Raw genomic sequence first — 20,344 nt, 5'->3', positions numbered from 1 at the left:
AATTCATGACCTTCCGTAACCAGTCTTCCAGCACCCGCTTCTGGCAGCCCGCCTCACGATCTCCAGTCTCTTCCGTGTTTCTTTTTCTGTAAACATCTTCGTGCTCGCTTTCGGTCTTCTTCCGCTCTGATTCTGGGTGAGGGGACCCGAAAGCAGAACTTGGCGCTTCGGCGGCATGCAAGTGAACAGGGAGACCTCAGCATGTCTTGCCATGGAGCCACATCGGCTACCGGCTTTGTGGTCCTGCTCGGGCGGCTCAGTGAAGACGACGTCAATGCCGAGTGACCAAGTACGCGGAGCACGAGTCACCGTCTGACTGCGTCCGAAGTCATGACCACATGTGTGTGCCAAATATCGAAGGCGGCAACAGGCGGTGCCGTGTTGGCACCGATTGCATATTCGCAGTGATGAAAGAGCCGAGCCCCCGTGCGGATGGGAGGCTTGACAAAGACGCTGCTGTGAGAAATCAGTTGACGGTTTTGGCGCAAGCATTATCGCCGCGCTTTGCGACGCGCACAAGAACAGAGAGTAGTCGTCGTCCTCGCCGCGACGTCTCATCGGTCAAGCCTAACAAGTGCATCAAAGCAGTGATACCCAAACGGCGGCCAAGAGGTGAACTATACAGCACATGTCAACGTGGTATCCCTGCCCAACAGAGCGCAGGACGCATGATCATCACATTCGTCGGCAAGCTGGAATAATCCCATATAGAGGCGTAGTAGTCCGGTGTCGTATGAGATCGATCAAGTGTCGTTTTTCGTTGTTCAACACCAACCAACCAACCAACCAACCAACCCCCTGCGTTCATCACGCGCTCCACTACAGGCCAAACCTCGCCAAAGCCACGGTCGACGACATGCGACTCCCTACTGGTCTAGCAAGTATTCAGGAACGGGGTTTCGGATTGACCATCGACCCGAGAGTTGCGCTGCTCTAAAAAGAATCACCGTTCAGCTTCCCGATTCCCGCATGGACATATGGATGCGAAAGCGAGGCTAGCCTCAGCTGGTTTCGACCACGGACATGTCATCACCACTCTCCCTAGTCTCGCCTGTTGTTAGAGCGAACGGCACTGGTGCGGCTGGCACACCAGCTCTGACGGCCTGTTTTGCTCGGAGAATAAGCAGACGGATCTGCACAGAGCTCTTTTCCGGGAAAAGAAGGGTTTTTGGCACCGTATACGGAAACAAGACGTGGGGCCGATGTCCATGTAAATGAAACGGTAAGATGTGGTGACCGGGAAAAGGGGAACAAGTGACGAAACAGTGCATAAAGTTTGAAGAGCTAAGCGTCGATCGCATACTCTGGTATGGACAAGTCTACCATGCAGGTGGAGAGAGGGGAGAGAGAAAAAAACGGCCAGGCTACTGCAGGTCTGCCTGAGAACAAGCCCCAGCGCGCTTGCAGCAAAAAAAGGAAAATAAAGGGAAAACGAAATGTCCCAGTGCTGCCAAGTACCTACTATCGAATGTCAACACCACATCTTGCATAATGGAGATTTTGTTTGACGTCATTGGCGGCCATTTATACGCAGCGCTATGGTCTGGCGTCCGCCTCACCACTCACCACTCACCACCACAGCATGTAGGGCCTGACCGCAGGATGGCAGCAATTCCCTGTAAGAACCCTGCGGAGCTCGCACCGCTCCGTCATCCGGAACTTTCTTTTTTTGCGAATGTCCCGGGTCCGTGCGATGCGGCTGATGCACCGCTCAAAGCTTGGGGGTCGGTGGGGATCTCGAAGACGGACAACCTCGCCAGCTGGGCGCGTGCCTTCTGCGCGCTTGTACGAGGCGCCGGGCGGTGACCGGGTGCTTGACTCGGTTCACTGCGCTGGCAGGGACGGGGCCAAGCACAGCCGGTGGCAGGGTGGTGGAGTTGATCATGTCCCATGGATACCGCTGCGTGGCAGGGTCAAAACGTCAAGTCTTGGGTTGCCCCTAATGCGCGACATTCTTGAAAGTCTAGGTCCACGCTTGCTGCGCGCAGCTGGAATCCGGGAAATTTTTGGAAGGGCGATGCCCGCGCGGGAACAGCGTCGCTCCCAGTTGCTTCCCGCAACATCAGATCTGTTCTCTTATTAGAAAGTCCGACGCTTGTTGTTCTCAGCTGGAACCTCCGCCCTACCAAGTGCCTGATTCCAGCTCCGATGCATGATCGTGTGTTGATCGCCAGCTTCGAAAGGACATTGAAAGACCAGCGCGATGCAAAGGGGTGTTGAAATTAGAAGCAGCGGTATCCCAGTCCGCTTTCCCGGGCTAGGGGCTGGGCCTCCAAACCGCTGTTTCCCGGTAAACAAACAGCTAAGCTCTGCGGTTCGGCTCTAGACTGTTTTTTCCATGGCAGGAGACCTACGTGTTCACTCTCCACTCGCTTCTCGCGGTCGTGATGCTCTCGATGCCAACCGATGCCAACCATTCGTTCACTGCACGTAAAATGGAAGAAATTGATCGGGCTGGACTCAAAGCTGGTTGCTAGGGAGACATGCTGGCGTTGGCTGAGAATGTGCGAGAAACGTTGCAATCTGTCCAAGTTGCCCTGGTACTTGTCGACTTGGTGTCTGTTTGCCAGATGTTGGCTCCACGCCAAAGGCTCTTTTTCTTTCATCCTTTTGAACTCAATGCCCGCGGGCCTCAATGATGCCTCAAATCAAAGATTGCCAATGCTGCATCGTGTTGTTTGCCATGCATGCACGAAGGAAACATTGTCAGTACATGTTGATCAAGCAACAGCAGTTGTTGGCTGGAGAGCTGGCGGGAAAATGTTTGACCAAGAACTTGCTCAATCGGCTGTGTGTTAGTCTACGACTGTTTCTGAGTCCCATGGAAGATGATTTCTTGCACCGTGAGATGGATTTGGACGGAATGATGTCGAGCAAAGGTTTGGAGTTGTCGAGACAAAGTTGTGCCGAGTCGGACGCTCACCTCGGCTACAGGAGCCCCGACCGACCAACGGGCCGGGCACCCATCACACACCGGGCACACCTTAACCTCCAACGACACATCCGACCTCCGATTCAAATGTTGATCAACGCTTCATGTGCGGACTTTGGCCACGAGAAGCGAGCCATGGTGCCCGCATACCCAAATGTCGCTCGCCCAAAGCCGTCAGGATGCCGACCCCTGCCGAAGCGCCCACAACCGCGGAAGCCGTCCATCACCAACCAGTCCTGATATTGAAACCATCACCGAAAAAGCTCCTCCCGACAGCTGTCGCCGCCGCCGACGCCGTCCGTCGGAGTGGGACTCCACATGCGTTGAATCCGGCGTCTGAAAAGAGTGGATTTGCTTCAGGGAATAACACGAGCCCGGGGCGCAGCGAATCAAGGAAAAGCAGCAGCTTTCGGTGCCGCGACGCTGCAGCTTGATGATTCAACATGACCACCTCCTTGCGAGGTTTGAGCTGCTGGCATCTACTCATACATACATTACCCACACATCAAACCCTCATGCGCCGAGAGCTGCCAAGTGCTCTGAGTGGCTTTTTTGCTCTTTCCTACGCCTCGCCTCAATCCGGTCGCGCTGCGGGCGCTGGTGGGGATCGACACGCCAGGCAGAGCAGGCTGGATATGTAGGCGTATGTGTCGCGGTGGGCATGCAAACTCGTTGATCTGCGCGCCCCGCCGTCGTGGTTTTGGACGCCTCCAGTCGGACCTCTCAAACAGGGAACTCGACTGTTCCACCTCTCCAAGCGTGTCTCTTGGAAATGAGCTTGGTTCTCCCCTTCGCGCAGCAGCTATCATCGGGCGGGCCAAAAAGACTCGCTGCTGCTGCTGCTGCTGCTGTATGCAGAAGGCCTGATCAGTTTTTGTCATCAGACCACCTCTTGAGGACGTTTTCTCTCGTCCCGACTGACTGACTGCGTCGACTCCCTCGGCCAAGGTCTTAGCGAAAAGAAGAAAATCCTTGGACCTGTTTCGTATTCGAGTTGTCGAAACGATATGCAAGGCTGCTCGAGTAGGTAGTCGGGTCGGCAAGATTGGCTGCAACATTGTCCTGCTTTGCGTCATCGTCCACAATCAAGACGCTCCCGTCTCCCGCAGTTTTTCCATTATCGCGACGGACTCGCAGCAACAGAGCTGACTGATTGATTTCAAAGGGTCATCATGATGGGGTTGCCCTGCCCGTACACGACAGACAGTCGATCCAGCTGCATGTGACTTTCCAACGCAGACTTTCCATGCTTGGTGGGGCGGCGGCTTGCTTCTCCAGCGTCATTAGACGCCCTTCTCGACCACAGGAATTGCTAGGAGCAAGGGATACGGGTGACTGCTGCATCTCTGGGGGGCATAGCTACCACTGCACAATCAAGGCGGCAGGGCATTTCGCTTCCGCGACGCGTGGCGGAGTGCGCGTGAAGACGGGCGATGGCAGCATGGTGCCGACCCCAGACACACACCCCCTTGATTGTGTGGGGTCAATAGAGACTGCTGATTCTTGGGGACGGCAACGTGGAGTTCTCGTCACAGCTCGGGCAGAGCAAGCAAGACCACACCCGCCAAGCAACATTTGCTCCGGATCCTGTCTTGGAATGCCTACTTGCCACCTGGCACCTTGACTCAAATCGGGCAAAAAAAGGAAGTAAGAACCAAGGGGTGTGGGAAGAGGCGATCGTTGACCTCATGAAAGACCATTTCCTCCACATGCATCTGTGGGTGCCGGTTCCACGGCATCATCCAGGCAGTTGGGGAGGGGCAGTGCCGGCGACTCGTGCTCAAAAGTCGCAGCCATCTTCAGCAATTAGGCGAGAAGCAAGTCATTGATGCTTGTGCGGGCCGTTGTGTAACGTCAACAGGCAACGCAAAACCACGCCACCGACATGGGGGGCACATATCTAAGGGTAGCCATCAACACGGCGTGCCGTGCGCCTGCGCCGAGTGGGTGGCTTTTTGTCTTGCTGCTGCAGCTTCTCTCGCGGCGTCCGGAAGCGGGAGATTTGGCGCTCGTCGGAACAAACGCCTGAGTCTCCCTTGGTGTTTGCTGAGTCGCTTGGTGCACGACGACCTGCTGTGAGAACAAAACGACATCAGCACTCTGTTTTCGCCCGTCTCACTGGCTCCCAGGAACCGCGACCCCAAGACCCTATCGCCGACTCGACAGTACGAGACATTCTCCACAGGCAGGCAGCACCGTACTTTACGATTTCTCTCTGGTCTTGCTGTCGTGCGCCCCCAAAAGACCAAAGGGCAACAGAGACGCGCAGCGAGCGCGCGCGCACACGGCATCATCTTGCGCGACCAAAGATTCCGAGTCGATGGCCTTGTGCCAGCTGACCACGTTGCAGTCGAGCAACAGTTGCACGCAGTCTTCTTCCGGATCTCGTGGTGCAGCCTCTGGTTGCCTCTTCGCAGCGGAGCGGGCCTGAGTGACTGACTGCTGAGGCCATATCCAAGTACGCTCCTCAAAGCGAATCGAACCCTCCATCTGGCAGCGGAAGAGTTGTCGCACAGTTGTCAGTCGGCTGGCTCGAGACTCTGACCGGCATCCGCGGCTAGACTTATCGTGAGAGTCAAGTACGCAATCACCTCGTCTTGTCTCAGCATATGCACTCTCGCGCAGGGATGTCATGATGGTGCGAGGGGTGAATGTATGTGTGTATTATTCGGTTTCGCGTTGCCGTATCCCCAGACTCGAAAACGAGGCTTCTCTCTTTCTCTCTTTCCTCGTGTTTCGGCTTTAACGGATTTCCAATAATTCTATCGACACCGCCCGGCAAAAAAGAATTCTTGGTCCCGACGAGCACGACATCTCAACGTGCACAAGCACAAGCTTTTGCGCACTCGCTCGGATGCCCTTTGATTCCGTAACCGTGGATCTTCTTACATGATTTGGAAGCAACGGCTGCGCCCGGGAACCCAGTCTTGCGGACCCAGCCAGCCAGCCATCCAGCCAGCAGTGCGTGCGCTCCTTGGTTTCAACGGCTGTACAGAGCTGGCTCCCAAAGCTGTCAGATGGAGCATTCTCCGCGCCATGCTGCCTGGGCCTTCTTTCTCGATGACGGTTGAACAGAAAATCAGCGCGCGCATGGTAGGCGGCGCAATCTCGACCCAACCTGTCCAGGCGACGACCGCCTACCTGGACACTGCCTCGCACACCTGCTCCCTCTTTTTTCTGGCGTCGTGGGGCAGGCCGGGCAAGACGACGTTCCCCGGAACATGCCATACGTATCTCTAATTCGGGACTGGCGTGTGCTAGACTGCTCTAATCAGCCTCTCCAGCAGGCAGTCAGCAAACGTGCCACAATTCCCCATGGGCTGTGTGTGTCTTATGGTTCGAGAGTGGTTGGGTGCGGGGAGTAATCCTCGTGCTTCCTGCAACTCAGAGCAGAGCCATAATCATCATCATTGTCGTCGTCGTCGTCGTCCGCCGTCTAGGTGAATGACGCGTGCGCTGGGGACCCCATGGAGACACATGGACGGACGGACGGACGGACGGACGGACGGACTTTGGCCCCAGCCCAGTCCGCCAGCATGGCTCTCACCACACTGTCTGCTACGCACGCGTCACGACCGACCGACACAGCACGACAGTCAGATCTTTTTCCACTTCGAGTCGACCAACGAGCGCCAGCAGCCCTACCTGTCGTCGAGTTGGGCTGAACGCGCTCGAGAGGATGCAGCGCTAATGCATCGACGAAATCTTCATAAGCGGTGTTGGGATTGCGCAGCAGCAGCAGCAGCACACCTCTGAGCGATAGGCCGCAACCCACGTCGTACAGTGCGAAAATTGGCTGAAACAAAAAACACGAACGACGGACGGCGGACGGCGACGAAATCAGAGTTGAGCACGTAGACGGGATTACTCGAGGTGTCGGCTCGGCCGAAATTGCGAAAATCCCCTCGTCAGTCAGGGTCCATTCAGATGTTGTTGTTCCCACCCCTGCTTGCACTCTCGCAGCGTTTCGTGAGTGGTTCTCGTCGCTTCCGCGCACTTGGTTCTGTGTTGCAGCGTGCCAATGCAGCTCGCTGCCTCTACGAGGCAAAGATAGCGACACCGACGAGCAAGATAGCGGATCTGACAAAGCGCGCTGTCCCAAAGCAGCGAAAAAGCTGCCTGTTGTATCATGCCTCTTCTTGCTGCGGGCATCGAGGTTCGGCAGCGAGGCCTCGTGCTCGTGGACGGTAACAGCAGTGGGCCCGTGGAACAGCTTGCCATGTGCTCTTTCTCACAGGAGAAGCGCGTTCGCATCAGCAGAAGCAACCCTTGGAATCCCATGTACCTTTCTTGGCGCTTTTGATATCATCGCCCGTTAAGACGCGACGAGCCAGGGCCCTTTCAAAGGCAACTGCGGCCTCTGATATTTCAGCCTCGTCTTGGAGACACAGTCATGGATTGGTCACGGCGGCTCAGTGAAATCAAGCCTTGTATAGACAATGAACGTCGACTGCATAAAGAGGTGGTGGTCAGCTTTTGGGTGCGGAAGACCCCTGATCCCTCCGTCCATGCCATCCAATGTGCGTCGAGTTACAAATGCTGTGGTTTGCTATCAACCAACTGCTCTCCCTTCTGGGAACTTGACGGGCACACCGCTGTCGATTTCCTTGGACGATAAGAGGGCACTGCTTAGCACCCTCCATAAGCTGCACGAAGCAGCCGAGGAGCGTACATCTTCGGGCCTCCCGTTGGCAGATGACATGAGATTCATGATATTTTTGAGCACAAGAGCGGGACCGCAGCGTGGCGAATGGGAGCGAGGTCGAAACACGGCCAGGGATGCGTCCGTCTGGGGGGTATCGCAAAAGCGCACATGTCGTCAAACTCGATTACGAACACTCGACATGACGGCAGGACCATGGCGAGACGCGAGCAAGGTTCTTGGTACTGTGCTCGGGGTTAATGCAGATCAGGCCCTCGGAGTAGAAGGGCTTCGTCGCGGGCGCAGACAATGCCCGCTGGGATGGCGACGATGCTGAGAGCGCAGCGTTCTAATTCGGTCATGGTCTGGAAAAGACGGCAACTGCACATGCGTGGAAAGCTAGTGGCAGCATGGTCGCTTTGGATGGTGAAGATCCCATTTTGAGAGCGAGCGAGGTGGGTCTCGACAACGAGCTGAGTGCCATTACATCCAACATCCAGGCTTGGCGGGCCAAGCTTCGTTTCAGGTACCCGGACGTGGTCAGCTACGGCCAGACGATGATTGAGGGCATGACGATGTGATGGTGTTGTTGCAAAAATAAAGATTAGAAGCGGGAGGCTTCGGCTGGTGCGCGCAAAGCACAGCAGGACAAACCAAGTCGGTCCGCAAGGCAAAAGTCGGCGTCTGCGCTGACAGTGTTGGTGTGGGCAGCTGTATAGCAGTTCTGAACCAGCAACATCCCACGAAACAACCCCAGCAGGGCAGGCTGATCCGACATTCTTGGCCGCGGTCCATGTACAGCTTTTGGTCGTGGCACCCGAATACTTTCTGACAGTTGGTGCATCATAGCCGTGATGTGCGCCAGTGGTTCTAGGCCAAGTCCGTCGAATGCTGGTGGAAGAGGCCCACGTCGAGTTGGTCTGGGGGCCAAGACGATATTTGAGATTTTTTTGCTTGCTGTTGTTCCTTGTCCACAGTAGCGGTACATCTCATGTCAGCGCTTCCTGCTGGCCAAGAGAGTGGACGGGGCGGAGGGCAGAGGACGCGGGGCAGAGGCTGACAGCAACGAAATGCGGAGGGTCTCCCATTGGCCGTCTCACAAAGGGCAGCGCAGGACAGCGGAAGGACGACCCGAGAAGACGGAAAGAAGGTCGAATCCTTCGATTGCATGGCTGTGCGAGCGTCGTACGCAGCAGGCCAGGCCAGAGATGGGGCTGAGGGGTTTGGAGCAGCCGCTTGGGCGCAGGCGTGATTGTGATTTCTGCCCTACGAGCTGGGCTGACGAGATGACGTCGAGAGGCTGCACAGGTCCATGTCGTCGTTTGCCGTCGATAGGTCGCCATGGATCGGTCGTGTGTCCGGCGAGCAGAGCACTTCCATGGGTTGTGGAGGTTTCGTGGAGGTCTTGTGGAGAGGAACGACATGCGACGCAGGGAACAGAACCATGGCGCTGCTGAGGTCAGCACCCTGCCCATGTCGTCTCCGGTACCAAAGTAATGGCCGTACTACCAGCGGACATTATTCACGTCGAAAAGAAGAGAGGCGACGGATAGTATTCTTTGTTCCTTTTTGGCGACGGCGGGCATTGTTGGTCTCGTTGCCCGTTGGCTTTGGCGGCGTCTTTTCATGGAAGACCCTGCATGCGCCGTGACTAAGCCCTCCTGCCCAACCCAACACCAACCAGCACACAACCACAGCTGGAACAGTACAGTACGGACCACAGCAGACCCTTTCTCTCTCCATTCCATCGACGCCATTTGGCTGTACACCTCACCACTTCAACCTCTTCGTTGCCTCTTTCGTCTCGTGTCATCTTCACCTCCCCAACCTCTCTGCCCTCACCGCTCGCACTCGAACTCGAACCACGGCCACTTCATCTCGCGTCACCATCAAGGACGCTCCCAGCACCCAAAGCCATTCATTGTGCTTGTTGACCATTTCTCATAATCGCCCTGGTAACACTTCCGCGCTGGCCACCCCGCCCATGGGCCAGCCGTCTGCCCTACACCCTACCCGACCGCCTTACCCGTCCGACCCAGGGACCGTGCCTGCTTGCGTGCCGTCCTACCTCCCGCTGTCCACCGCTGCCCACCTCCCCGGGTACCGTACCAACAATCGCTTCTCGACGAACAAAGCGCAACAATTGTCCCCTCGCAACACTGACGACTGAGTCGCCAACGATGCCATGGGCGGGCATTACTTGATCGCCCAAAGTGGTTGCTGCAAGCCAGGACGACGCACCTAAGCAGCCAGCCAGCCATCCAAGCACCGCAAAGCCACAAGCAACCACGGCCAACGATCAAGCCAACAAGACAAAAGCAACGGGCCTCACCGCCTCGTGGACTCGACTCGATCGACGACCGCCTCCAACGCCTCCATCGGACGCCTCGCTTCTAGAAGCCTTCTTGTTAAGGCCAGGGATGCTTTAAAACACCACCTTGTTCGAACTGATAACATCCTCCGTCTCTATCGAGAGACGAAGCGGTCACCACGTGATTCTGCTGCCCTTGGTGTGAGACAGGCGTTCCCAGATCAGATTCGAGTCCTCTCTTTGCGCTGCTGCAATCTAGCAAGTGGCGGCCATGTATGCGTTGGTAGGTCATCGTCCAACCCGCCGCGCCCAGCCACCGACGATGATTGATGATGCCAATGTCTTGGGACGAGAAGAGAGAGCGCGCGCGAGAGGCTGAGATGTGGACTGGCCCCTGTGCATGCCGAAGCCGATTTCCGTCTCTCCTCTAGCCCACTCTCCATTCTGCCTACTCTCTATGCGCGTCGATGCTGCGTGTTCTCGTCGTGTCGTTTGGACACACGTGCATGAGATACTGACAAACAAGAACCTACCCACACCGATCGGTGGTCAGCGTCAAGGTCCGTTCCCTTTTCGTTCTCTTGAACCGTTGGACGGTCTTGAGTGGTTGACAACTCATCTCGCTTACCTTGCCATTCAAGTCCAGTCCAGTCTGGTCTGGTCTGGATGACAAGGCTGTCCCCACAGCATGTACCATTTTCTTTCAATCACCAACCTACCGTATTCAGATCCACAGCTACTCCATTTCTCGACAATGTCAACACCCAACCACACATGTGGTAGGTCCACAATCTCGCACAAGTACTTTTCCTCTGCCCTCTCCACCGCCCCCACGCTCCCGTCCTACACCCCGCACCCCCACTTTCTCCCCCTTCAGCCACTCGTCGTGGTTGGCGCGCGACGCGAGAGGGATCTGCCGCGCATGGAGAATAGGCACACCTACCTCAGACAGACTGACAGACTGACTGAAAAGCAGGAGGATCGCCCTTCTGCCGAGCTGTCCGCATCTGGATTTCTCCTTGGGATACGTCTGGTGGGTGGCTCATCCCTCCCGCAGCCCCGCCATTCAGCCATTGCGCCGCGACTGGCCATCTTTTCTCCTCCCTCCTCGCTCGCTTGCCCGCTCGGGCAGTCAGCCTTGCTTCTGGGTTCCTTCTAGTCCTCTTTCTCCGTGAAGACACCCACCCACCACTCTCTCACTATGGACCTTATCCCTGCAGCCTTATGCCATCGCCGCCCGCCACTCGTCTAGGCCATGCATCTTTGACTTGCTCGGTCTCATCTCGCGACTTGCTTACTGCCTAACATGCCACGCCACGAACGAAAGACAGACGGCCAACGGATACGTCTCTGCTCATCTCAACGCCCCACAGCGTCGTTCGTGGCTTGGTCCTATTTTCCACGTACCAACGCACGCACTTCCTTCTTCATTCGTTCAATCTCTCCCCCTCTGGCTCAGGTTGCGTCAATCAGTAAGCCAGAGAGCACCGCAAGCGCACCGCAACCGTCTCACCTCTCAGTAAGTAAGTCCCCTGTGCGCCTGCGCCTGCGCCTGCGCCGAATCCGTCATCGCGCTGCCGTGCCCTCCCCGTCATGCGTACCCTTTTCAGTATTTCAGTCTTTCAGCCTTTCAGCCACCCCGCAGCCGAGGTTGGTGGGCGGGCGGGCAAGCCCAACAGGAGCAGGAAGCAAGCCAGCACGTCAGCAATCTTGCTTCCTACCAAGGTACAGTACAGCACAGCACATGTAGATAAACAAGTAAGTAAGGCAAGTGAGAAGCCACCTACGCACAGCATACCAACACGTCGACAAATATGGCGTTTGGCGTTGGTTGCGCGATGCGGCGCTGGGGCTGCCGTCCTTTTTTGGCCCCCCATCCCCCATCCCCCACTCCCCACACCTCGCCGTATCTGGAACATTGCTGCTCTGCTTCCAGGCAGCGAACGTGGCGGCGTACCCAGCCGTGGCCAATCCGGCGCTGGCGATAGCTTGATCGGATGGCTTGCTGGATGGATGGCCGTTGGATACGAGACGACGTCTATTGTGTAGCGACAAACGGACGGCATACGGCATAGTGACGAGATTTATGCGCAGGTGCGCGTGGGTGGCAGTGGAAATGGCAGTAGCAGTGACAGCAGTACTGGTGTAGAATTGAGAGGGCTGACAAGGAATCAAGGAATCAGTCGGAAGAAAAAAAGGGGAAAGGGGAGTGAGGAGAGCAGAGCAAGCACCGCGGACAAAACATCCGCGCCAACTCAACCAAGGCAAATAGATACCTCACCTTCTCCAAGACAAAAAAGCAAGTCGAACGAACGAGTCTCAGTTCAGATCGACACTCGCACGGGTTAGGTCGGCATTGCCGCATCTCGCGTGCATGCGGGCGCCGCGCCGTGCGTGCGTGCGTGCGTGCGGGCAGGCAGGTAGTCTAGAAAAGCAAGCGTGGGCGTAAACAGCGATAGGGAAAAGAAAAGAAAATGCAATGGCATTGCTGGAAGAGCGGGCGCATAGTGGATGATGCTTACATGGACAACGGGACTGAGACATGGGAAAAAGAATCAACGACGGGAGCACATAACGGTCTGCACGGATAAACAGACAGACCGACAGACCGACAGACAGCAAAAGCAACGGACAGGTAAACGGGCACACAAGATGTGAGGCTGTCCTATGTACCTCCCAAGTAGACAAGTACCTCAGCCCAGCCCCAGGACGCCCGCCTCGCGACCGAGGAAAGAAAACTCAGGGTCTGAAACATTGCCGTCCGTCAGTCCGTCCGTCCGTCGGCCTGCCCGCTCACCCGCCTGTCAACGCGTCCGCGCGTGCGTATCCCGCAGCCGCCGGCTACGGTTGTTGCCCTTGTATTGCTCGAATGATGGTCGTGAGCTGTAAACGCACGATACGATACGATACGATACAATGAATGGTGCCTGCAGGCAACGAATCACAACCAGCAGCAAAAGCGCGCGCGAGAGCGCGAGAGAAGGAGAGGGACAAGTGTTGAACAGGGGCGAGGCAAGCAGAGGGAGACGGAGGGAGCGCGAGCGAGGGCCAGCGCGCAATCAGTGTATCGATCCAGCATTGCATCGGCAGGCGGCAAGCGGCATAGCAAATGGTCTCTTCCATTCTTTTCGGGCGCGGTCGACGAAACGAGGTTGACGAGACAGGGGCGCAGGCGACGAAAAGAGCCATCGTTGCTCTGCGAAAGGCATGTGTTGCGATGGATGGGTCGATGGATTGGATTGAATGGATCAGATTGGATGCATGCGCGGGCGCGGGCGGTAGGGGTAGCTTTAGCCTGCGCTCACCTCACCCGGGCAGGGTCCGGCAGGCGGCAGTATGTGAAATCGTTATGTACATGTACCTCCTAGGAAAAAGAGTATGAGAATTTTCGCGTGGATGGTGTGTGCTTACCTACATGTACCTAGGTATGTGCGTAGGGGGGATACTGCAGTTTGGGGCATTAGGGGTTTTGTTCCTTTTGCTCTCTCCCCAGTCATCTCGCCGTCTTTTGCTTTTGCGGCGACTGCACTGATGACTGACTGGGCAGTTTGTACCGTAACTAGCTGGGTCGATTGGCGCTGGCAGCGAAAAGGCGTCTGTGTGCTGGCTGGCTGTGTCCCTTTTTTGTGGGGGTGTGGGGATCAAGCGCAGGCTACATGGGGGATCGGATGGTCAAGGCGGACACGACGTGCTGGAGGGATGGCAGGGTGCTCATGGGGTCCAGTTCATCCATCCGCCTCTGTCCGCGGGGAACAAGGGCGGCGATTGTCAAGATTGTCGCAATGGATCGATGGGTGGATGGGGAATAGGTACAAGTCTCACGGTGCGTCCAGGTATACTTTGTACTGCAACTCGAAGGCTCGTGGTCATCAGCAGCAGCAGCGCACCATGTGCTCGCTCGCTCGCAGAGTGTGTGCAGCGCCGCACGGCAGGGCCTCGTGCTTCTTCGCGGCCCCGAGTCGTCGCAGACGTACAGTACCGTACCATGCAAGTGCTGCTTCCCCGTGACTGATGTGGATATGCTTGGTGTACCTCTCGCAGTGATTTGGCCGGGGGGCAGCAGCAGGCAGCATGTAGGGACAAGACCGAGGGATTATGCTCGTCGCCCCACCCTCTTCTCGTATCTTTTGTTTGGTGAGCGTTCTCGACTCGGTTTGCCTCCTGACCCTCTCGCATGCTCTGGGACTATCGTCGGTCAGAAATGTCGGTCCCGAGGAGGTGTGTGGGTGGAGAGCGAGCGAGAGAGAGAGAATAACATGTGTGTTGTAATTTGACGTCGCCAAGCTGACGCGGCTGGAGTCGAGACGGTACCGTCCTGTACGCGTCTCGTCTGAACCCTTTTTTCATTTTTTTGTTTCCAATTTTCCCTGAGCCCCGCGGCCGGGACGGCGGCTCCCAGGCGTTACCCAATCGGGGCATGGTGACGTCGTGGATCTTCCTCAAGGGGGGTGCCAACGCTACCGGCGGGGCGGGCAAAGGGCACACCAGACTGGACGCGCACACATGGACGGCGGTAGCAGACGGTACATGGAATAACGTTTGGCGGCAGCATGCAGTAGGCGGCGGCGGCGGCTAGCAGGTGTGCGTGCCTTGGCACCAGACCAGACCTGACCTTCGTTTCCAAATTACCGTGCTTGGGTTTGTCGAGGTTGCACGGCGCGAGCGAGGCCACGAGCAAGAAGCGAACGAGACGACGGGAACAATGCAAGCAAGGTCAAGCAAGGAGCGACAGGCGTGTCGGCCAAAAAGTCCAAAGCAGAAGCGCAACGAGACAATCATCGGCGACTTGGTGTCGACATGCGGCCGTTTCGAGCGGAGGGCAGCCCGTTTGGGAGAGGCTGGCTTGCAGAGGGCAGCGGTTGATGGCTGGACTGGGCGACCGCCACCAATACTTTCGTACAGTAGCCTTGCAGAATCTCTGAAAGCTGAAGCGAAAGGGATGAGATTCGTAGGGCAGAGCGAAGCGGGGCAAAGCAGGTAAGCGGCGCAAAGGGCCCAAAGAGGGCGCGCGCGATAAGTGTGCGATGAGGTGTGGGAGAGAGAAGGAGAGGGAGAGGGAGAGGGAGAGGGAGAGGGAGAGGGAGTGGGAAAAATGCAGCCCTGTGCGGTGCCTGATTGCAGGGTCAGAAGGAGCCGCGCCGCCAGTGCTGGCGCGAAACGACGAAACATTTGCGATCCGCCGACAGCAGACCTGACGACAATTGCAGCGGCAGTTTTTGGTCGGTCGTCTGGTGTTTTTGGCCTTTCGAAGGAGGAAAGAAAAAAAAAAGAAAAAGAAAGAAAAAGAAAAGAAAAATAGGCAGGCTGGATACTGACCGCCCGTCGTCTCCAACATGTTCGCCCACGTCAGCTCGTCTTGTCAGTCCTGAAAAGATCCGGTCAGAGTGGCTGACTCTGCATCAGGGTGGCCGTTGTTTCGCGTTGGGCTATTTTGGTGGGTCGCCAGGAGGAACGGAACGGGGGATGGGCGATGGGGGATGGGGGCGCGGGCGTGCCGTGCAGGTGCAGAGTGAGGTTGCCCAGGGCCCAGGGCCCAGGGCCCAGGGCCAAGCGGCGCCTGTGCCAGTTATCCACCTCAGGCAGCGGGGGCACTGACTTCCTTCAGTTGACCGCCCACGGCACCTGCAGGGGGGGGCTCCGCCTCGCCCGGGCCCCCCCCCCCCCCCCCGATATCGTCCAGGTCGCCCGGCCGCTCGCCCCCGGCTCTGAGGTGGCATGCGCCTAAGCACTGGCGTCGGTGCAAGGGTAAGCCATGTCACGACTATTCCGTACCCAACGACAACGACAACCATGCTACACTATGCTGCCAGTCAGCTCCCAACCATACATACCATAAGCATCCGTCTCTTTCATAATATCATCCATCTCTCTCTCCACCCGACTTTTTACTCTTCTCTTCGCCTCTCTCCCCCGACAACTCCCACCTAGACTCGACTCGTCCCAATCTTCCTCACCATGGTCTTTTGCACCTATTGCGGCCAGTCCTTCACCAGAGATGAGCATCTCGAGAGGCACATCCTCACCCGTACGTTTGCCTTGATCCTCCTCCTGCCATCTTCCCCCGCTAATCTCCTCACCCAGACACCAACGTGAAGCCCTTCAAATGCTTCACCTGCCACATGTCCTTCGCCCGGCGGTGAGTATCCCGCCACGCCGTACCACGTTGCGTCGGGCTCGCCGTCGTTGTCGTCGTACTTTTCGTCTGGAACCACAAGAGCTGATCGTGCCGCTCCTAGGGATCTCTTGCAGCGCCATTACACCGTCCACGGCCGAGACAACAACAACCAAGAAGGCCTGCCGCCCAACAATGGAATGATTCCAAAATCCGCCGGCCGCACCCCGATAGCTTGCAGCAACTGCGCCAAGACCAAGACAAAGTGCGACAAAAAGTTTCCTTGCAGTCGCTGTGCCAGCCGGAACCTCAAGTGCACTCTAAGGCCCACCAGGCGGGCGTCGAAGCAAGTGACGCGCGTGGGAGGCCCCGTGCAGACCGAGAATGGCGTCCAGCTCAACGGAAGCGCAACCTCGTCTGAAAATACCGGCGAGACAGTGTCGACCGGCTCTTCGAGCAGCTCGCCAGCTGCCTTGCAGCAGCCGCAGGATTCTCAACTCCAGCACCAACATCAGCCGCAACAGAGTCTCGGCCACCCGCCACCGCCCCACCTCCACCAGCGCTCCGTCTCTAGCATCTCACACGTCTCGGCCGCCTCCCACTCCCATCACGCGAGCCCAGAGGAGGAGAAGCCGCAAATCACCAATGGACCGCCCGCCTTTTTCGAACACACGTCGCCGCCGAGCGGACCGTCTGCCGTCATCTCGACCGTCATTTCGCCCGTGCCAACGCCGTCAATGAACGACTTTATCCAGCACACGCCCATGTCCGGCTACGAGCAATTCGCCAGCACCAATGGCCACAACTCGGATAGCTCGTCCCCGCACTTTGCCATGGACTGGCAGCAAATGCCCATGGCGCACGGCTTCGACATGCCCATGATGACCCAAGACATGAGCATGGATTTTACAGGCATGGCAGCCGGTCCGCACGGCGACGCCATGCTCTCGATGCTGCCAGACTTTAGCCACGCGCTGCCGCCGGTTCAGACGCCCATTGCAACGCCGCAAATGGACCGCGCACTGTCTGACCTCGAGCTGGGCAGCTCTGCGTCGATGCTGTACCCCACCCGGCAGGCGAGCGTGAGCAGCGGCCAGGGCATCCCGGACCTGGGAGCCATCATCGCGGCGCAAGATGGGTGGAGCGTGTTCCGGTGCACCCCGCCCATCCCTGCGAGCTCGTGCCCGCGCACGGCCAAGCTGAACCTGGAGCGGCTGGAGCAGAGCCTCAAACAGCACGAGGTGTGGGGAAACTGGCGGCCGCAGCAGTGGGAAGACGGCGATTTTCCCGCCGGTCCCGAAATGTTGGCCGTCATGCCGCTGCAGGAGAGCACTCGCGACAAGCTGCTCGCCATTACGCAGTCGTTTCTGCACAAGGCCCTCGACATCCACAAGGAGGGCGCCTCCGGCTCGCCGGCCAGCGGAGGTTCGCCAATGTCCAATGGCGGCTCCAATTTTGTGCTGCTTCCGCCGGCTCGCGTGCTCGAGTATTTCTTGCGCTCCTACGCCAATAGTTTCGAGCGCTACTTCCCCATGACTGCCCGGGGCATCCTGGACGCAAATGAGCTGCTATCGTCGTACAACGACAAGGCAGCCAGCCTGCTCGTGCTGATGATGATTGCGCAAGGGTCCATGGTCATCCCCTCGGTCGAGACGCGCTGGCTGACGGGCGGCTTGACCGAGGCTTGCCGCATCTCGTTGTTCGATCTCATCGAGAAGAACATCATCCTCAGCGGCGACCCGGTCGTGCTCCACTCGGCCCTGCTCTTCACCGTCCAGGCTGCCTGGAGCGGCGACAAGTGGCAGATGGACATTGCCATGGGTCAGCGCGGCATGTACTTTTCGATGCTGCGGCATTCGGGTGTCCTGGAGCCCCGGCACGCCCCGACGCCGCGGATGGACCACGCCGGGCCGGACGGACTGTGGGCGGACTGGATCCAGCATGAGGCTCGGAGTCGGTAAGTTCTTCTTGTTGTATCCCTGGTTGACTTGGAGCACGTGGCTGACGATCGACCTTCTCTTTCCAGACTGATCTACTCATGGGTCATGGTTGATCAAGACCTGTCTCTCTTCCACGATACAGCCCCTCTCTTCTCCGTGACGGAATTCGGGGCACCCATGCCCGATGCCGACTGCTTGTGGACGGCCAAGACGGCGGCCGAGTGGTCGGACATGTTCAACCAGGTCCATGAATTTTCTGGAGGCTTCTCGTCGTTGGGTTCTGGAGCGCGTCCGCTCTCGCTGCGGGACCTGTTCCGGCACTTTCTCGACGACGAGATTTCGACCCAGGGAATCGAATTGACGCCATTGCACCTGAGGCTTTTGCTGCATCCGCTCCAGTCGCTCGTCTGCCAGTACTGCCAGCTTCTCTCGTGTTTTTCGGACAACTCGGCCTCGCGGCAGCGCACGCGCGCCGTCACCGCCGCCTCGACGCGAGTTCGTCTCGAAGAGGTGCAGTCGCTGCTCCAGCGGTGGTACGACCTGGCTGATCGGTACCTCAAGAGCCACCCGGCGTGCGCGCTGATGCAAGCCAACCTGGTACTCTTCCACCTCATCTCACTCAACGCCGTGACAAACTTTCCCGAGATCGAGCGGCTGGCGCGGCGCGAGGGCGGCTTCGACGGGTCGTACGCGCAGCTCATGTGGCTGCACAAGCGGTGCATCTCGGACGTGGAGGAGGCCATCTTCCATTGCGGCCAGGCGCTGCGGCTGGTGCGAAGCATGCCGCGCGGCGTACGGCCGCCGTGGTGGGCCGGCGCCGTGTACCGCGTCGCCCTCATCCTGTGGACCGACGCCCTCACGCACACCGAGCCCGTCGCCAACACCGTCTCGCCGCCTGGCACGAGCAGCAGCACCGGCAGCTCTGCCGCCACGACCACCATGTTCCCCGTCCCCGGCCCGAGCTTTGCCGTCGACGCCCTGCTGCCGGACCACCCGCTGCTGAGCCGCTACCTGACGAAGAGGGAGGGCGTGCCCACCCTGACCAAGCGCGATGGCTCGCAGCTGGCCATGGACAATGCGTACGCCGTCCTGAAGCACTGCATCGACGTCGTCGACGAGGGCCACGCCACGCGCTTCTCCGACGGCATCAGGGGCAAGCTGGACCGTTTGGCGCGGAGCTGAGCGTCCCGCATCCTCTTTTGCGTTGTTCGTCTGTCGTTGTCTCCTTCGTAGGAGAAGCCGGTTCCGGCATCGTCCACTTGGACTTTTGAGGCCTGAACAATCTCTCATCCGCGCGCGAGCACACTCGCTGTCTCGTTGGCGGTACCAAAAAGCGTGTACGCAATAATAGATCTTTCCGTCTTTCCGGGCTCGCTCTCTGGGTCGGGAGGCGAGCCCCATACTCCTCGCCTTAATCTCTGCATCCGTCGTACTCGACTCTTTCTTTGCCCTTCATAATGGCAGCAGCCAGCCAGCCAGCCAGTCGGCTCGCTCGCACGGACTGCGCGCTCGTGTTTCGTTGCGCAAAAAGAAGTCTTGTCATGCTGTTCCTCTTCCTCTCTCGTACGTTGTTGTCGTTGTCTGGGCCAGCGTCACGTCCAACAACACCATACCATCACTGCCACCCACTTGTTACGCTTCGACATGTCCTCACATTAGTCATGTCATATGTCATATTCCGCCATGTTTTTCTTCTTTCTGTTTCTCTCATCTTTACATCTGCTTCTTGTCATTGGTCTAGCTCTTTTGGCCGGCGTCGGGTCTCTGGTTTTTGTTTTTGCTTTGCCCCACGGTTGTTTCTTCGGTCGGTCAACGGATGCGAATGCGATAGAATGGGGTCCAATTCATGCGGTCTGGCGCATACGGGCGCGGGCATGACGTTTACGGCCACTTACATACATACATACATGGGCAGATGGATGCGGATCGTGCTATTGGAGTGGGACGGAACGGATGGAAGGTCTCCAGGCAAGCGCGCAGTTCTTGCTGGGCAGGCAGGTGGATGGATGCCTGTTCTTGTTTAGTTACCCACATACATTAGTTAGCAGCTCTCTTGATGTTGCGCACGCTGCTCCTGCTGCGTGCGCTTCTTGATGATATATCCTCTTTTCATCTTCTTGTTTTGAACCTCTCCTCCTCTCTCGTTATTTCTCCCTTTTGCTTTTTCTTTGAGCGTAGTTCGGTTTGGTTCGGTCGTTCCCGCTATGCGTTGTTTATTGTCGCTTTATCGTGCGCCGCGTATCTTGTCGTTCCGCCGTCGTCGTCGTCATGGTCAGGTAGTTGAGCGAAATGTGAGTCCAGTCCAGTCGAGTCGTCTTTACTGTCTTCTCAGCCCTGCTCCTCATCGTTGCTCTCCCTCCTCTTACTTTCATGTATGCATGCATATCAATCCATCCCACATCCATCT

At 57.6% G+C, this 20,344-nt stretch overlaps 5 protein-coding genes across 5 annotated transcripts; 4 read left to right on the top strand and 1 right to left on the bottom strand.

The window, feature by feature from the left end:
• Positions 1-4,678: 4,678 nt before the first annotated feature.
• Positions 4,679-5,566, top strand: J3D65DRAFT_688333 (uncharacterized protein; the record flags this gene model as incomplete). Its single annotated transcript, XM_066803864.1, has 2 exons — positions 4,679-5,007; positions 5,062-5,566. Coding segments are annotated over 2 exons (639 nt in total), but the record flags the coding sequence as incomplete, so codon positions are not given.
• A 5,881-nt stretch (positions 5,567-11,447) lies between these two features.
• Positions 11,448-11,760, bottom strand: J3D65DRAFT_641152 (uncharacterized protein). Its single transcript, XM_066801864.1, has one exon. It carries the CDS (start codon positions 11,679-11,681, stop codon positions 11,508-11,510), a length of 174 nt encoding a protein of 57 aa, XP_066650141.1. The 5' UTR covers positions 11,682-11,760; the 3' UTR covers positions 11,448-11,507.
• Positions 11,761-13,169: 1,409 nt separating this feature from the next.
• J3D65DRAFT_156142 (uncharacterized protein) lies at positions 13,170-14,246 on the top strand. The gene has a single exon (XM_066794132.1). It carries the CDS (start codon positions 13,264-13,266, stop codon positions 13,891-13,893), a length of 630 nt encoding a protein of 209 aa, XP_066650140.1. The 5' UTR covers positions 13,170-13,263; the 3' UTR covers positions 13,894-14,246.
• Positions 14,247-15,840: 1,594 nt separating this feature from the next.
• J3D65DRAFT_561820 (uncharacterized protein) lies at positions 15,841-19,119 on the top strand (the record flags this gene model as incomplete). Its single annotated transcript, XM_066797532.1, has 4 exons — positions 15,841-15,910; positions 15,967-16,021; positions 16,122-17,954; positions 18,024-19,119. 4 exons carry the CDS (start codon positions 15,841-15,843, stop codon positions 19,117-19,119), a joined length of 3,054 nt encoding a protein of 1,017 aa, XP_066650139.1.
• A 17-nt stretch (positions 19,120-19,136) lies between these two features.
• Positions 19,137-20,145, top strand: J3D65DRAFT_156470 (uncharacterized protein). Its single transcript, XM_066794134.1, has one exon. The coding sequence runs from the start codon at positions 19,395-19,397 to the stop codon at positions 19,959-19,961; it is 567 nt and encodes a 188-aa protein (XP_066650138.1). The 5' UTR covers positions 19,137-19,394; the 3' UTR covers positions 19,962-20,145.
• The last annotated feature ends 199 nt before the right edge of the window (positions 20,146-20,344 follow it).

The sequence above is a fragment of the Phyllosticta citribraziliensis genome (genome assembly GCF_038025025.1).
Source record: "Phyllosticta citribraziliensis strain CPC 17464 chromosome Unknown J3D65scaffold_15, whole genome shotgun sequence".
In the NCBI taxonomy this organism is placed as follows: domain Eukaryota; kingdom Fungi; phylum Ascomycota; class Dothideomycetes; order Botryosphaeriales; family Phyllostictaceae; genus Phyllosticta; species Phyllosticta citribraziliensis.
Note: the sequence above shows the minus strand (reverse complement) of the source record. Positions and strands in the feature narration are given on the sequence as shown.